We start from the raw sequence: 17,683 nt of genomic DNA, 5'->3' as shown, positions 1-17,683 counted from the left end.
GTCTGTGTGTGTGTGTGTCAGTGTCTGTGTGTGTGTGTCAGTGTCTGTGTGTGTCAGTGTCTGTGTGTGTCAGTGTCTGTGTGTGTGTCAGTGTCTGTGTCTGTCAGTGTCTGTGTGTGTCTGTCAGTGTCTGTGTGTGTCAGTGTCTGTGTGTGTCAGTGTCTGTGTCTGTGTGTGTGTGTGTGTGTATACAGTATGATGATAGTTTTCTCTCAGAGCAGTAGAGCTGTAATCGGGCTTTAAAAGTTAGGCCCGACAGGTTTCGGCCCGAGCCCGACAGGTACATTTTGCTTGACAGCTGTTTAAAAGCCCGACTACACCACGTGGAAGTTGGAATAAAGAAATAAAATAAGTCCTCTGTGACATCGTAACATCTCAGCACTCTAGACATAGGCTCATTTAGACTCAATTAATATTTAGTTATCATCTGATAAACCTTTACTCGGAGAGATTAGGCTAGGTCTACATGTGTTTTTGTGGAGGAACATGATTGAATCCACTGTAGATGTGTTCAGTGTGTTCCTGCGCTCACTGATGGTGCGTCATTATTCACTCATTATTCTCATTAGAAACACGGTCACAACTTTCCCACTCCTCAGACTTTGCTTTAGTTGCTGGTGCGACCAAAACATAATCGCCAGAGGCAAGCCTCCGTTACACCTCTCAGCATTCACGCGCATCTTTCTCGCGCTAAATCGAAACACATCACTTGACCGTTCGGTTACCGCGCAAACCGGAGCGAGCACGAGCCCGACCCGAGCCCGCATAAGATGATATAAATTAAGCCCGAACCTGACCGGACCCATCGGGTCCCGTCGTGTTCGCGCAAAGATCTTCAGCTCTACAGAGCAGCTCTGTAAAAAGCGCAAGCGACGTTTCAATATGTCATACAGAGACACGCAGAACATGCAAGATTCATATTTAATTACCATATTTTTCGGACTATAAGTCGCACCTAAGTATAAGTCTATACTAACTAACCCTATACTAACCCTAACCAGTCCAAAAATACATCATGACGAGGAAAAAAAACATAAGTCGCACCGGACTAAAAGTTGCATTTATTTAGAATCAAGAACCAAGAGAAAACATTACCGTCTACAGCCGAGAGAGTGTTTTCTGTTCATGTCAAATTAATTTTGATAAATAAGTCTCACCTGACTATAAGTCGCAGGACCAGCCAAACTATGAAAAGAAGTGCGACTTATAGTCCGGAAAATACGGTAGTCTTTTTGCGGTTTGATATTTCACAGACATGAGTCCATATCACGCATAGTGCACTGACCTACTTTTGATTTAGTAATTCCGTGTTATTCAGAACGTTAGGACTGGGTGGTGAACACGTAGGACCCTGAGAGTCTGGTGTGGGACGCACCTCCAGCGTGGCTCCGACCCAGAAGGAGTAGCAGGTGTCCACAGGTTTGTTGGGTCGTCCGTGGAAGCCCGTCTGCTGTCTGAGGATGCACCAGCGCCGGATCCGCTTCAGCTCTCGCTCGCTGAACACCTCCTGCAGCTTTCCCATCATGCACAGAGACGCCACGGCACAGAAGGTGGATCCGCCTGAGCCAGGACAGAGCCGTTATCATCACAAGCTCGACTGACAGAGACTGAGGAGAGGAGCGTGACTCACCGTGAGACTCGAGTCCAGCTCCCTGACCGATGCCGCTGTCATACGACTGAACACAGAACACAGCAATTAAAACCACACCTTCATCATGACATCAACACTAGACAGAAATGATCATTGTGTCATCATTTACTCTCCCTCGTGTGACTCAGACTCTCTCTAGTGGAGCACAGAAGAAGACTTCATGATTTTTGTCTGTTCAGTGAAAGTCAATGTTGTTTGGTTCCCGAACATCCTTCAGAATATCTTCTCTTGAGCTCATGATGCTTGAATGACGCGAGGCGACTAAATGATGACAGGATGATTATTATCCTGACGAGAGGTCAGCGCTCACTCGTGTGTATCCTGGTGTCACTCGAGGTCTGAGACACTAAAGCTGGTTTAGGAGCAGTGTGTGTGTGTGTGTGTGTGTGTGTGAGTCTGAGACACTAAAGCTGGTTTAGGAGCAGTGTGTGTGTGTGTGTGTGTGTGTGTGTGTGTGTGAGTCTGAGACACTAAAGCTGGTTTAGGAGCAGTGTGTGTGTGTGTGTGTGTGTGTGTCAGTCTGAGACACTAAAGCTGGTTTAGGAGCAGTGTGTGTGTGTGTGTGTGTGTGTGTGTGAGTCTGAGACACTAAAGCTGGTTTAGGAGCAGTGTGTGTGTGTGTGTGTGAGTCTGAGACACTAAAGCTGGTTTAGGAGCAGTGTGTGTGTGTGTGTGTGTGTGTGTGAGTCTGAGACACTAAAGCTGGTTTAGGAGCAGTGTGTGTGTGTGTGTGTGTCTATGTGAGTCTGAGACACTAAAGCTGGTTTAGGAGCAGTGTGTGTGTGTGTGTGTGCGTGTGTGTGTGTGTGTGTGTGTGTGTGTGTGTGTGTGTCTATGTGAGTCTGAGACACTAAAGCTGGTTTAGGAGCAGTGTGTGTGTGTGTGTGTGTGTGTGTGTGTGTCTGTGTGAGTCTGAGACACTAAAGCTGGTTTAGGAGCAGTGTGTGTGTGTGTGTGTGTGTGTGTGTGTGTCTATGTGAGTCTGAGACACTAAAGCTGGTTTAGGAGCAGTGTGTGTGTGTGTGTGTGTGTGTCTATGTGAGTCTGAGACACTAAAGCTGGTTTAGGAGCAGTGTGTGTGTGTGTGTGTGTGTGTCTATGTGAGTCTGAGACACTAAAGCTGGTTTAGGAGCAGTGTGTGTGTGTGTGTGTGTGTGTCTATGTGAGTCTGTGACACTAAAGCTGGTTTAGGAGCAGTGTGTGTGTGTGTGTGTGTGTGTGTGTGTGTGTGTGTCTATGTGAGTCTGAGACACTAAAGCTGGTTTAGGAGCAGTGTGTGTGTGTGTGTGTGTGTGAGTCTGAGACACTAAAGCTGGTTTAGGAGCAGTGTGTGTGTGTGTGTGTGTGTGTCTGTGTGAGTCTGAGACACTAAAGCTGGTTTAGGAGCAGTGTGTGTGTGTGTGTGTGTGTGTGTGTGTGTGTGTGTGTGTCTGTGTGAGTCTGAGACACTAAAGCTGGTTTAGGAGCAGTGTGTGTGTGTGTGTGTGTTTGAAGCACAGGAGGAGAGAGCCGTGTCATAAACACCAGAACAGCGCTGGCTTCAGAAGAAGATTTCAGTGCCACTCTAAACCCTGAGCGGTTCGTCCTCTCATCACCATCATCAGTGATCGATTATTCTTCATTCATTCATTCAAAAGAGAACATTATGACATGTTTTACTTCCTTTTGTCACCTGTTGTGGCTTCTTATCACAGAACATATGTTCTATACTGTAAAAAAGCCATCTATATTATAATTATACTTCATTATTATGAAAATAGCAGAAATGGCAACAGATTGTGACAGTCATGTGTTTATTGTCTTTACGTTTCATCATTCGAAACGTTTATATGTTCTTTTTATTCATTCGCAGTGATCGCTGGTTTATATCCGAATCATCATGAAGCAGACATGACGTGTGTGTTTATAGCGCTCGATAATAGTGTACTTACTTTTGTTTCCATATACATTAAGCTTTTGATTTATTGTTAAATTTAATTATGTTATTAAATAAATGTTGTCATTTTTGAAAAAAGCATCTGTGGCGTTTTAAAGGATTGATTCGGCAGCGGTTATCATAAAAAACCCAAAGGATACCCAACCCTACCCAGAAACACACACACAGGAAGAGCTGGAGTACACTGGGATCTGACCTTTGACCCCGGCTGAGGTCAGGAGGTCAGCTGAAAGCGGGAATAACGCACAGTGTTTCTGGATAATCCCGAGGATTCGCTTACAGAAGTTAATAATGCATCAGAATCGAGCAGACAGACGAGTGGACAGGAAGTGGACAGGAGGTGGACAGGAAGTGCAGGACTCACGCTGCTCCTCCAGATGTAATCGATGGCTCTCTGGCGGTCCATTCCTGACCAGTCGTCCAGCATGAAGCAGATGCAGGCGGCGCAGTACACAAACCTCATGTCGTTCTCACTCCCTTCAGGAACAGAATAGAAGCTGCAGGAAGAGAAACACGGCTCAGTGTGAGAGCGAGACGAGACGAGACGAGGTCAGAACGAACCTGCCGTCGTCCAGCTGCAGCGCTCTCAGTCCGCTCATCACCGCCTCTCTACACACACGCCTCAGATCGTCTCCCAGGATCAGCAGACACGCCAGGCCCGTGTAGGTCATGGTCACGTGACCGCTGTCATACGTGTGAGGAGCCCCGGGGCCCTGCGGAGAGACAGGACCAGGAAGTGTTTTATCATCTTCCAACAGATCTCTTACAAAAACAGAAGCTTAATGCCTGAACATCTCTGCTAGCAAGCACTAGAACACAGAAATAACTTCTTGTACCTTCTGATCACACTATAAAGATTATAACGATTCATTAATCAAGACACATTTACTGGAGGAGCAAAAATGAGAAGAGATTTGAAATCTTGTTTTAAGAAATGAAGTGAGTTTATGATTAAAAGAAGAACAGATATCTGTCAGTGGCCTCACTAAACTCATCTGAACTCAGTGAAACAGGTTTTCATTCCCACTGACAGATATTTGTTCTTGATTAAACATCAGTTCCTCGGAAAACTTCTTATCTTCTTGATTTAAGGATGTTTGGAGAACAAGACAGAAACACTGAGGAAGAGAAGGGTTATTCTTGCAGTGCATGTGAGGTTTAATGCCACGACAGAGATCTTCTTAAAGCCTTATTCTGTGTGAAAGGCTGTGGTTTGGGAGATCACAGTAGTTCAGAGGATTCAGCTTCAGTGGTCAGCGCTGGCCTCTGCTGTGTGTCTGACGTCCTTCAGCTCCTAACACTGCTAACACACCGGAAGCAGCTAGTCACGCTCTAGCTAGCACACTACACACTTCCGCGTCAGAGCTACCTTCGAGCTGTTGTAGGGAACGCCGATGTGTGAAGATCCACGGAAGCCACAGCGACTGAGATTAGACTCTGTTCATCAAGAGAAGAGAGAACATGTGTGACAAACATCTCACACACCAGCTCCTGCGCTGAGACCGGCTCATGAACACACACTCACGGTCTTCAGTGGGAAGAACCTGCAGGGAATAAATCCACTCGATTAAACCGGGCTTGTCCACGAGATCCAGAGCATTGAGAACATCCAGACCAGACAGAGCGAAGAACACGATAGTCAACCTGCAGAAGAAACACACAGCACACACATCAGGAGAAGCGTGTTTCAGAGGTCACGACCTCCGACCGGTGAACCACTGAAACAGAGTTTGGTTCAAAACAGACCCGTCATGAATATAAACAGACTGTAGGAAACCGATCAGACGAGAACATCCAGATTCACGAGTCAGGACCGAGGACGAGGCTGAAGTACGGTGTTTAACAACAAACCACTACATCAGCTGAAGAAATATCCTTCCTAAAGACTTTCAGGAGACAAAAAGAATCCACAAAAAAGCGTATAATACATATTCATCCACACACACACCGGTCAAAATAACATCAGCCAGCTGCGAGGAAACTGTTCTTCGTCGAGTGTTTTTCACAGAAAGCACTGTTTAACATCCTCTTCCAGGACATTCAGAGGGAATCAAAGACAAGGAACATGTCCTAAACTCATATATTCCTCTCTAAACACAGTTCATGGCCATGACCTAACTACACAACCTGCTCTCTAATGTGAGCTCTGAAATATACAATACAGCAAATGATTTAAAAAAACAACTTCAGACCCATTACAAAAAATATTCAAGGCATTTAACTACTTTAACGATTTTAAATTACTATAAATTTTTAATGAGCTCATTAGTTAGTACAGATCATTTCAATAACATGAAAGAAAATGGTTTCAAATATTGCCATGTATCCTTTAAATATTTTTCAATGAAGTATTGCTTTAAAAGAGTCGAGTAAAAACTAAATTAAGCACTTCTTATTGGCCAGATTTATTAGTTTATTACAGTTAACACAGCTGCTTTCCTCTTTAGTACAAACACTGATCACGAGACGAAGCTGAACTCATTCTAAACCCTTCTCTTACATCTGAGACTCACAATCAGAAGTGATGCACCATGATCGACTCCAATACAGATCTGTTATTATTTTATTTTTACAGCAACATATAAAATAGAATGACAAACATATATATGTACATGAACAAGTGTCTGATCTATTACAGGACAAACTCATTTAAGATTAGAGACAATCACGATCTAGAAAAGAAACAGAATGATCAGACTTTGATGTCTGAATGAGACGCAGTTCCTCTCTCTGACAGCAGGAGGAGCAGGATGTGTGTTGATCATGTGACTAAAGACGCGAGTGATAGTAGCCCCAAAGCGGGGGACGGCGCGTCGCTAATCAACAGCGTTCTCAGGACTGTTTGACAAGGCAGACCGCGTGGCGGAAGCGGCGACTGGTTCTGGCTAACGCTAACGGCGTTTCCTCCGCTATCTCGCGCCTTTCCATCTTGTTCCACTCGATTCTGAGAGGAGGATGGCGGCGACATCAGCAGGACGTGATCGAGGAAATAGTAATCGAATGAAAGCGGGAAATTCAAAAAACATTGGAAATACTGTTTTGGGAGCGGTTGAGCACGACTGCTTCGTGAATGGATCAGACGTAGGTAGGTGGGCGGAAATGGATTACAGTGAAGAGAAAGAAGGAAATGAGGGAATATTGAAGGGAGAGGTTTCAAAAAAGAGAGTCAGTCAGGTAAAAGGGAATAAAAGAATAAGGAATGAAAATGATGAGAATTCGGAAAGTGAGGAAGAAGAACATGAGCGAAATGAGAAGGAAATACATGAGAATTTTATAGTCATAATAAGATTCAATGAAAAAGATCAAGAAAACATGAAGATAATCAACCCGTTTGTATTAACAAAACATCTGGCAAGTAAGATAGGGGAGATCTTATATGCTAAGGTCCTAAATGATGGAAATTTGTTGGTCAATTGTGCAAATGAAGATCAATTTGAGAAAGCAATCAAAGTAAAAGAGATTGGAAAACTGAAAGTGATAAACACACGGAGGGTGGGAGAACAAAATGGTGGAAGATGCAAAGGAGTGATCACAGGGGTACCAATGAATGTAGGAATGGAAGAACTTAAGAGACATCTTAAAGGGGGGGAAATAGTGATTGCACAAAGATTAAAAACTACAAGAGAAGGAGTGAAAAAGGATAGTGAAACGGTATTGATTGAATTTGAGGGGGGAAATATGCCAAAAAAGGTATACCTAGGTTATATGAGCTACCCAGTGAGAATGTATGTACCAAAACCATTGAGGTGTTTTAACTGTCAGAGGTTTGGACACATAGCCAATAACTGTAAAGAGAAGAAGAGATGTGCTAGATGTGGGGGCGAGCATGACTACGGAAAGTGTGGAGCAGGAGTGCAACCAAAATGTTGTAATTGTGGAGGAAGCCATAATGTGGCTTATAGAGGATGTGAGGTGATGAGACAGGAAAATAAAATCCAGAAAATAAGAGTTGAAAGAAGGATCACTTATGCAGAAGCAGCAAGAGTGTCAAGAGTACACAATAATATCACTATAGAACAAGCAGAGTTGGGGGTGGAAGAACAACAACAAAGAACAAGTGACAAGATTTATGTGGATAAAAAGGACTTGGTGACGTTTATTGCAGGAGTGATAAACAGTACAGCTGAAGTTAAATCAAAAAATGATAAAATACAGCTGGTTGTCAAAGCAGCAGTAAATCATTTAGGACTAGTGGGACTGACGTGGGAAGAAGTGAGGGAGAACCTCACCAATCAGTCAAGCCAGGAAGCACCATGTATTGGTTAATATTAATGGTTATCATCTTACAATGGAATGCAAGAAGTTTACTGGCCAATGGTCAGGAATTCAAACATTTCATTAAAGACAGGAAAATAAATCCAGATGTAGTGTGTATCCAGGAAACTTGGTTAAAGCCAAATTTAGAGTTTGTGATTCATGGATTTATAGGGATAAGAAATGACAGAGAAAATGGGGGACGGGGAGGAGGAGGGTGTGCTACGTTTATTAAACAAGATGTTCCATATAGGGTACTGGAAAAGGGAGAGGATTTAGAATACATTAAGGTAGTAGTGTGGGAAAGAGGGGAGGAAGTGGTTATAATAAACTACTATAATCCTTGCAAAAGGTTGGAAGTAGATAGGTTATTAAGGATACAAGGAAATAATAGAAACAAAGTAATATGGTGTGCAGATTTTAATGCTCACAGTAAAATATGGGGGGGCTCACATACAGATGTAAATGGAAGGGTAATAGAAGATTTGATGGATGATAAGGAATTGGTGTGTATGAATGACGGAAGAGGAACAAGAATAAACATAACAACAGGAAATGAATCGGCATTGGATATTACATTAGTGTCTAATCCTTTGGCTGGAATAAGTAACTGGCATGTTTGGAGCGATACTACAGTGGGCAGCGATCACTACCCAGTATCATGCTCAGTGGGAGAGCGAGTGGAAATAATACCAGGTGAAGGAATACCAAAATGGGGTTTTAGAAGAGCAGATTGGGTAAAATTCCAGCAATTAAGTGAGGAATCATTATCAAAGATAGACATTTCTGGCAATATAGATGAAACAAACAAACAAATAACATCAGCAATTATTATGGCAGCAGGTGGATCTATTCCAAGGAGTAAACAAAGGAGGAATAAAAAACTGGTACCATGGTGGACAGAAGAGTGTCGTCAAGCTGTTAAAAACAGGAATAGAGCATTTAAACTAGTTAAAAACACCCATAACATGCAGCATTTGATTCTGTATAAAAAGGCACAGGCTAATGTGAGAAGAACAGTGCGTCAAGCTAAAAGGGCAAGTTGGAGGAACTTTTGCAATGAAATAGGAAGAACAACGCCTGTTGGTGAGGTTTGGGGAATGATAAAAAGGATGGGTGGAGTAAGGAGGGAAAGGGAAATTCCAGTTATAATTACTGAGGAAGGTACAGCAATCTCCAATAAGGATAAGGCAGAGGTAATGGCAAAAACATTTGTAAAAATTCACAGTTCAGATAACTTGTCAGAAGTATGCAAAATGAGAAAGGAAAACACAATGAATCAGTATCCTGGTGTGTTAGACTGGAGGGAAAAAACTGATGATACAATTGATGAACCTTTTAGTATGGCAGAGTTGATTAGAGCAATAAATAAAGCTAAACCAACATCTCCAGGAAAAGATCAGATATGCTACGTCATGCTAAAACATCTAGGGAAAGAAGCACTCTTAAAGTTGCTGAACCTTTATAACAGAGTGTGGGAGGAGGGAAGATTACCGAATGCATGGAAAGAAGCAGTAGTTATTCCAATAAGGAAACCAGGCAAGGATCCTTCTAAACCCACAAGTTATAGACCAATAGCATTAACATCAAATGTATGCAAAATTATGGAAAGGATGATAACAGAAAGGTTATCATATATACTAGAAAAAAGTGGAAAACTAGCAAACTATCAAAGTGGTTTTAGGAAAGGGAGGAGTACCATGGATTCGGTTATAAGACTAGAAAATGAAATAAGAAAGGCTCAGGCAAATAAGGAATCAGTCATTACAGTGTTTTTTGATATAGAAAAAGCGTATGACATGATGTGGAAGGAAGGGTTGTTGATAAAGTTGCACTTGATGGGTCTAGGTGGAAGAGTTTTTAATTGGATAAAGAATTTTTTGTTTGGAAGAAAAATTGAAGTACGAATAGGGTCAGACATATCAAGTCAGTTCGATGTGGGCAATGGAACACCTCAAGGCAGTGTGATTAGCCCACTACTTTTTATCATCATGATTGATGATGTCTTTACTAAGGTACCAATGGATATAGGGAGGTCACTGTTTGCGGATGATGGGGCGTTGTGGAAAAGGGGAAGGAATATGGAGCATGCAATCAGGAAAGTACAAGGAGCAATTGATGAGGTGGTGGAGTGGGGATATGATTGGGGGTTTAAGTTTTCAATAGAAAAAACTCAAACAGTCTTTTTCACCAAGAAACAAATTAAGGAAGGGATGAAGTTAAATATGTATGGGAAAGAATTAGAAAGGGTTGGAACTTTCAAATTTTTGGGGATTATTTTCGATTCACGGTTAACATGGGTAGATCATATAAAGAAAATAGAAGGAAAATGCAAAAAAGTAATTAATGTAATGAGATGTTTGACAGGTAGACAATGGGGAGCTAGTTGTTATGCATTAAAAACAGTATATGTGGCATTGATTAGATCTGTGTTGGATTATGGCAGTGTAGCTTATGGGTCAGCAGCCAAATATCTATTAAAGAAACTAGATGGGATCCAGGCACAGGCATTAAGAGTGTGTAGTGGTGCTTTTAAAACTTCACCAGTACCTGCACTGCAGGTAGAAATGGGAGAAATGCCGTTAGCAATTAGAAGGAGGCAGCTGATGACAAATTATTGGGCTAATTTGCAAGGTCATAATGAGTTCCACCCCACAAAAATAGTGTTGCAGGAGACCTGGGAGAATGCAAGTTACAAAGGAGAGAATTTTAGTAGAATAGGCAACGAGGTAGCAAGAGAATTTGGAGTATTTTATATGAAGATGAGCCCTACTGTAGTATATCCAATGGTGGCTCCGTGGTTACTTGTTTGGCCTGATATTGACTGGTATTTGTTAGAATTAAAAAGGAAAGATGATGGAAAAGATCAAATAGATTTGGTAAATGCATTTAAGTACCATATAAATAAAGATTATAAAGAATTTGTACATGTGTATACAGATGGTTCTAAGAAACCTGAGACAGGAGTGACAGGATATGGGGTGGCAATACCTGCTAAAGGAATAGGAATTAATAGAAGAACATCTGATTTTTTAGGAGTATATACAGTGGAAATGGTGGCAGTATTAGTTGCGTTAAGGTGGGTGGAAAAAACAAGTCAAGAAAAGGTTCTGATATGCACCGATTCATCCTCAGTCCTTGAGAGTTTAAGGTCTTTTCACTCTAGCCGTCAAGATATATTATATGTAGTCCTTCAGTCAGTAACAAGAATAACAAATCAAGGAGGACAGGTACAATTTATGTGGGTTCCAGCACATGTAGGGGTGAAAGGGAATGAGCAGGTGGATGAATTGGCAAAGAGGGCTTTAAAGAAGGGAAATATAGAAATGCAAATTAAAATAAGTAAAGCAGAGGTCAAAAGTATCATCTGGGAAAAAACTAACCAAATTTGGCAAGAAAGGTGGGACAGAGAGGAGAAAGGAAGGCATTTATATCAAATTCAAAAGAGTGTAAAAATAAATAGGCTAGGTGGTGGGCACAGGAGAGAGGAAACTGTAGTGACAAGGTTAAGGCTGGGGCATGGTGCTTTAAACAGATCACTGAAAATGATAGGAAAACACGAGACAGGCTTGTGTGAGTGGTGTCAGGAAGAGGAGTCAGTGGAGCACATAATTATAAGATGCAGGAGGTATGAGGAACAGAGAGTAACAATGAGGAATAATTTGAGGGAAATAGGGGTGCAGGATTTAACATTAAAAGGAGTGTTGAGCATAGGTGATAGAGCACAGGTTAGGATATTGTTAACTTTCTTAAGGGAAACTGGTTTGTTCAATAGGTTATGAAGATAAAATAGGGATATGGGTAAGTGTGTTGGGTAATGAATGAAAGTGTTTTTTTTTTTTTTTTTTTTTTTTTTTTTTTTTTATGTAGAAACTAGATTGTAAGCCTATTGTCTGATTCACACTCCGGAGCAGAAGGGGGCGGTAATGCACCAAAAGCTGGTTGCCAACCGCCGTTAAAAACAAAGAAGAAGAAGAAGAAGAAGCCCCAAAGCGGCCCACTCCTCTACTACACTCAGAAGTGTGTACTCTTGCTGCCCCAGGAGAACATACTGGACGCAGCGCGCGCGCGTGTGTGTGTGTGTGTTCTCGGTTACCTGCTGGTCTCATGTGGCGCGTATCTCTCGGGCAGCACGTGCAGGCAGCTCTGGAAGAAACGCACGTGCCGCTCCCGCAGAAAATCTATCTGTTCGTGGTCAAAATCCGCCATCCTCACTCACACAGAAGAAACACGGTCAACGCGCCGCTTCCGCTTCCGCTGCACGAACACGCGGCAAAATAAGAGTCCGGCGCTGCTGCTCTAATTCTCAATGACTTACAACCAGACGCGCTGTGATGTATACCATGTTTAATTAAACTGATACCACCATTATCTTGAATTGAAACTTCATTTAAAATGCAACATTTCAACACATTTGTTTCCAGTTCATTGGGTTGGTTTGAAGCGGTGCAGTGAGGCTCCATCACGAGTCTTGTCTCCATGAAGGAACAGCTCTGAGGAGAAAACACAATCATCTCAGACCAGAGGAATAATAACTGTGCACTTCAGATCAAAGCCCTGTGTCTAAAGCTAATGTGTGTGTTTGTGTCACAGTTTAAACATCTGCGTTCAGGAGAAGCTCCTGTGCTTTACAATGAAATGATCCTGTGACTGTATTATGTTGAACATCAAAGATTGTTGTGTCTGTTTGTTTGTTAACGAGGGGTTTGTGGACACATTCATGTTTTTAGATTCAGGGAAAATGTTTTTATTCTGAAGTTAATCTGCATAATTAGACCCTTGGGGTAAGATGGGCCACCAGAATTGGCACAGAATAACTAATGCTATTATTTTTAAACGTAATACTTTGAAATGTTGATTCATCATCATCACTGTACATAGGCTAGACGTGCAGCTAAATATGTTGTAATGTAAAGGTACATGCAGATAGTTTCTGGTTGTTCTGTACCTGTGGAAGATCTGAAACACGGGTCCGGTTCCAGACGGGCCGATCTCTTTCGTGCGCTCTTCCCAAACTTTAGTGAGCTTCCAGAGTCTGGACGGATCCCGGCTGACCTCCACCTGATCACAGATTGGGAGGAAAAATACATTTTCTGCGGCCAAAATAATTATATGCTACCTATATGTTGTAAACAGTGAAACTCAATGATGTGTATGTTTGAAAAAACAAAACGTAATGAGTTTTATTATGTCAGGGTCAAGTCAATATATTTCCAATCTTACTTTAGCCTGCAATTACATAAATGCAAACATGGATTGAAAAGTCTATCAGAGATCAAACTAGATTTGATATGATTTGTTTTTATATATATATTGTAATACTGAATGTTACATGTTCACACATTATAGACAATAAATTGAGTTTTTCTTGAATATGAAATATGTGAATGTATTTCCTTGAATTGAAACAGAGGGCAAAAAATATTTTTTGATGTTTTGGAAAAAATATATATAAATTTGTAAAATATATATAAAAAAAAATGCAAAAACATATTGGTAGAAAATAAATGTATATAAATATATTTTGAAACTTTATGCAAATATAGTTTGTACATATATTTTTGCAGAATGGGATGTCTCTTCAGCAAACCTCTTCCTTGAGTTTGTCCAGTGTCCTCTGCCGCTCGCTCTCCTCCTCCTCTCTGCTCTGTTTCTCCTGGAGTTTCTCCTCGAGGCGTCGTGAGTCCTGACGAGAGAAGGACAGAATAACTGAGTACCAGACAGAACACGAGAGACAGTGTCAAACACACAGAGCTGGTCTCACTCGCTCCTGGAAGCGTCTGATGCCTTCAGCCGCCTGCTGCTGCCGCTCCTGTCTCTCCGCCTGCTCCTGTGCCTCCTCCTCCAGCAGACGCAGCTCCTCCTGCTCCTTCTTCTGCTGGACGTGTGCTTCCACGAGGAGCTTGACCTCCAGCTGTCTCCGCCGCTCTTCTGTGTCTCTCCTCCGCTGCAGGATCTGTTCTCTGAGCCGCTGCTCTCGCTCCTCTTCTCTCTGCTGTGTCCTGCGCCTCCTCCAGGCCTCCAGGCGCTCCGACGCCTCCCTGCGCTCCTCCTCCTGCTTCAGAAGACACCGGGCCTCGTCCTCCCGCGGCTCCTCGTCTCTGTCCCGCTGCAGCTCACGCTCTCTCCGCTTGGACGTTCTCCACTTGCGGATGGCCTGGTGGATAAACAAATACGTGTGAGTCGTATCACAGAAACACTGATCACAGAAACCCCGGTGTGGTGAAGAGACGCACCTCTCTCTGTCCGTCCTGCAGCCGCCGCAGCTCCACAAACCACTCCTCATGCAGCCTCACGTCCTCCTCGGTCCGTCCAGGTAAATAAAGCTTGGCTTCTTGTCTGAACGAGGGCTTTCCGCTGTGCTTCGTCCACACTTTCAGGAAGCTGTGGTGGTCGAACTCGTCCCATCCGCCGTGTCTGCCTCCCGTCTGCTGGAGGAAGGTCTGGAGCGCCGTCAGCTCCGGTGGAAGGTTCCTCCAGTCGCTCTTCTCGTCTGAGCGAGGACGACGCACGTCTGCTTTCACAGGCAGCGACCAAGAGTCAATCTTCTTCTCGAAGGCACAGATCTCCTGTGAGAAGGTCCTCTCTTCTTTCAGGAGCTTCTCAAAACTAAAGCAGACGCAGCGTTTGAGAGGAAGGATCTACTCGAGACATCTCAGCAGAAGCAGATCTCATACCTCTGATGTTGTGCGTCTTTGAAAACACTGATGGAGTTCTCAATATCAGTCATGGTCTCTTTTAGTTTCTCAATCACTGAAATTCAACAGACATAGATGCATGCGCAGCATTAAAAACAGTAGTTTTGTGGTAAATGGTCGATGTTTTCATTAGGTGTGCTCACCATCTGGAGACGGTTTGACATCCATCAGCTGCTCCTGGAACCTGAAGACACTGTTCTTGAGTTTCTGCAGCTGCTGCTGGACTTTCATCACTGAGAGGCAAAGCTGATATTAATATTCCATCAAAGTGCAGATCTGAATCACAAATCTAGCCCCAAACAGAAACATCAGAACTCAAAATATGCCACTCCCACACCTAAAACTGTTATTTTACAGTCAGTGTAATGCATTACACACAGTTTTAACTTGGAAATCACTGTATGGGCAAGTAATAATCATTAATAAGGTAAATGAGCCCCTTCCACACAAAAGTGTCCTTATTTTGTCTCATAGCAGTTTTATCACTGGTAGAATATAAAATGGGAAAATTTGTAAATACACGTATTTAGCTAAATTATAGTTTATGTAATAGGTCTTTTAACCCGAGGGAAGAAAACAACCAGCGTTAAAAGTAGCCCTAGTCCTGGTGGAAACGAACCTTGTGGAAGCTTCGAATCAATTGAATCAGTTGCTTGTCAAAATGATTCACTGTTTCGAAGCAACTCGCTGCTGACGCCTGCTGGTCAAAACTGTGTAAGTGCCACAAAAACTGCTTCTACAACCCACTGCTAATGTTTTATTGAAAGTTACTAAATTATTAAGTTATTAAACAAATTTAATAAACAACAATTAAATATGAAGTGTCTGTATAATATATGTACTTTTCTTAAATTGCAGGACTTGTTTTGTTTGTTCTATGGAGGGCTTTTCCTTTTAATTACACAAATATCTCATTTAAAAAGTCTACAGATGTAAGAAACTGCACTGGGGACTGAGGAAGCGCGTTTCTGCCACTGAATAATAAAAAAAAACATTACTCTTTAACAATTAAGGCTTTTTTTCTTTCAGAATAGTAAGATATAAACTTGTATATTACAATTTTCTCACAATTGCGAGTTTATATCTCCCAGTTCTAACTTTTTTTCTCAGAAAAAAGTGTTGCCAAGTCCTCGGTTTCCCCGCAGAACAAGGGCTACTCTAACATTGACTCGTGTCCGCGGGGTGAGGGCCCCAAATCATGATGCCCGAGAATCTCACGACATAACGAAGCCTCGTTTAGTGAAATCACGTGACTTCAGCAGTTTGATTCGCGCTCCGAGTCACTGGTTCGAAACAAATGATTCAAAGCAGTGTTTCGACGGCACCATCAGCACCAGCCCGAGGGAACAACAATCTTCTGGGACTGGACAGATCAGCAGAAGCTCCACACATTACAGTGAAATATAAAGTTCGTCCTACTGTCTGCTCGGAGCTGCGCGTTCATGTGATCCCGGAGCTCTGTGAGCGCGCGCGGTCCCGCCGCTCTCTCCTCTTTAAACAGCCTGAAAGAGTGAATGAAGAGTCAGCTCTAATGAACCACAGACAGAGAAACCCTCTGAGAAACACAAGCACATGAACTCACAGCCTTCTGAGAGCTTCCGCTTCCCGCAGAAAATCCGCGACAGACATTCGGTCCTTCATTAAAAGTATCGTTAATGTTAATCAACGCGTTGATCATCGGCGAACGGTCCGTCTGGAGGATCTGTTTGGACTGTTGCCATGGAAACGACGCCCCGCCTACTACATCTGTCTTAAGATACTGACTTCCGTTTGGAATTCGCCCATGTTTTAAAAACATTTCAAATATATATTTTTGCTTTATATAATATTATGTAAGAAAATACGTCACATCTGAACATATTTGAACTTATTAAATCATTAGAGTTCTAGTTTTCTAGGGTCTTAAAAAAGAAACATTTTCAATCTCCAAGGTGAACGTTATGACAACACACTCCTACAAAAAAGGGTTCATTGGGGTTCTATTTAGAACCATAGGGTTCTTTACTCAACTCCAAAGAACCTTTTATGCTAAAAAGGTTCTATAATGACAAGAAAGAACCCTTTTGGCACAAAGGTTCTTTAGGCTATTATTCATTCATATATTACATTATTCTGCAACATTTTGTATTTGTAATTTAATTATTGTTTGTAGTAACTTAATATCACATTTTAATCATGCTGATTTTTGGAGAAAGACTGAAATGGCACTCTTCGTGTGATATTGATTAACATAAAATGATATAAATATATAAATTTTCTAACCCCCATATCTTGAATTTTGTGATCATTCACATGCATTCATAAATGCCTTTGAATACACCGAATAATGCAGTGAAAGAACGCTCTCAAAATGCACAAGCGCACTAGTATGACTTCATCATGTAACTTTACATTAGCCTAGTGCCTGCACTTTTTAGGCACGAACTCCCGAACTGATTCAAATGATTCGCGATCCCCAAACTGACTCAAATGATTCGCAAACCCGCTACGAACTCCCGAACTGACTCAAATGATTCGCGATCCCCAAACTGACTCAAATGTTTCGTGATCCCGTATCGAACTCCCGAACTGACTCAAATGATTCGCGAACCCGCTACGAACTCTCGAACTGACTCAAATGATTCGCGAACCCCGAACTGACTCAGATGATTCGAGAACCTGCTACATAACTCTCGAACTGACTCAAATGATTCGCGAACCCCGAACTGACTCAAATGATTCATGATCCCGTATCGAACTCCCAAACTGACTCAAATGATTCGCGAACCCACTTTGAACTCCCGAACTGACTTAAATGATTCGCGAACCCGCTACGAACTCCCGAACTGATTCAAATGATTTGCGATCCGCAAACTGACTCAAGTGATTCGCGAAGCCGCTTTGAACTCCCGAACTGACTCAAATGATTCGCGAACCCGCTACGAACTCCCGAACAGACTCAAATGATCAGACTCAAATGATTCGCGATCCCTGAACTGACTCAAATGATTCGCGAACCCGCTAAGAACTTCCGAACAGACTCAAATGATTCGCGATCCCCAAACTGACTCAAATGATTCGCGAACCCGCTCCGAACTCCCGAAATGACTCAAATTATTCGTGATCCCGTATCGAACTCCCAAACTGACTCAAATGATTCGCGAA

General features: G+C 42.4%; 3 protein-coding genes across 3 annotated transcripts in view; 1 reads left to right on the top strand and 2 right to left on the bottom strand.

The window, feature by feature from the left end:
• Positions 1–12,192, bottom strand: part of LOC132139421 (geranylgeranyl transferase type-1 subunit beta-like) — an 18,783-nt gene extending 6,591 nt beyond the window's left edge. The window contains exons 1-7 of the mRNA XM_059547768.1: positions 11,938–12,192; positions 5,113–5,231; positions 4,957–5,024; positions 4,149–4,300; positions 3,952–4,084; positions 1,631–1,676; positions 1,376–1,560 (exon numbers count right to left, since the gene is read on the bottom strand). Coding sequence (XP_059403751.1) covers positions 1,376–1,560; positions 1,631–1,676; positions 3,952–4,084; positions 4,149–4,300; positions 4,957–5,024; positions 5,113–5,231; positions 11,938–12,050 — 816 coding nt within the window. The 5' untranslated portion in view covers positions 12,051–12,192. The remainder of the gene's footprint in view (positions 1–1,375; positions 1,561–1,630; positions 1,677–3,951; positions 4,085–4,148; positions 4,301–4,956; positions 5,025–5,112; positions 5,232–11,937) is intronic.
• On the bottom strand, positions 12,182–16,263 carry LOC132139427 (coiled-coil domain-containing protein 112). Its single transcript, XM_059547776.1, has 9 exons — positions 16,122–16,263; positions 15,959–16,041; positions 14,683–14,772; positions 14,519–14,594; positions 14,078–14,450; positions 13,606–13,998; positions 13,432–13,527; positions 12,790–12,902; positions 12,182–12,334 (listed from the first exon to the last, which is right to left on the bottom strand). Exons 1-9 carry the CDS (start codon positions 16,178–16,180, stop codon positions 12,304–12,306), a joined length of 1,314 nt encoding a protein of 437 aa, XP_059403759.1. The 5' UTR covers positions 16,181–16,263; the 3' UTR covers positions 12,182–12,303.
• LOC132139432 (dmX-like protein 1) overlaps positions 12,983–17,683 on the top strand; it is a 244,292-nt gene continuing 239,591 nt past the window's right edge. The window contains exon 1 of the mRNA XM_059547781.1: positions 12,983–12,987. The gene's annotated coding sequence lies outside the window, so the exon portion shown is untranslated. The remainder of the gene's footprint in view (positions 12,988–17,683) is intronic.

The sequence above is a fragment of the Carassius carassius genome, unplaced genomic scaffold (assembly GCF_963082965.1).
Source record: "Carassius carassius unplaced genomic scaffold, fCarCar2.1 SCAFFOLD_70, whole genome shotgun sequence".
In the NCBI taxonomy this organism is placed as follows: domain Eukaryota; kingdom Metazoa; phylum Chordata; class Actinopteri; order Cypriniformes; family Cyprinidae; genus Carassius; species Carassius carassius.
Note: the sequence above shows the minus strand (reverse complement) of the source record. Positions and strands in the feature narration are given on the sequence as shown.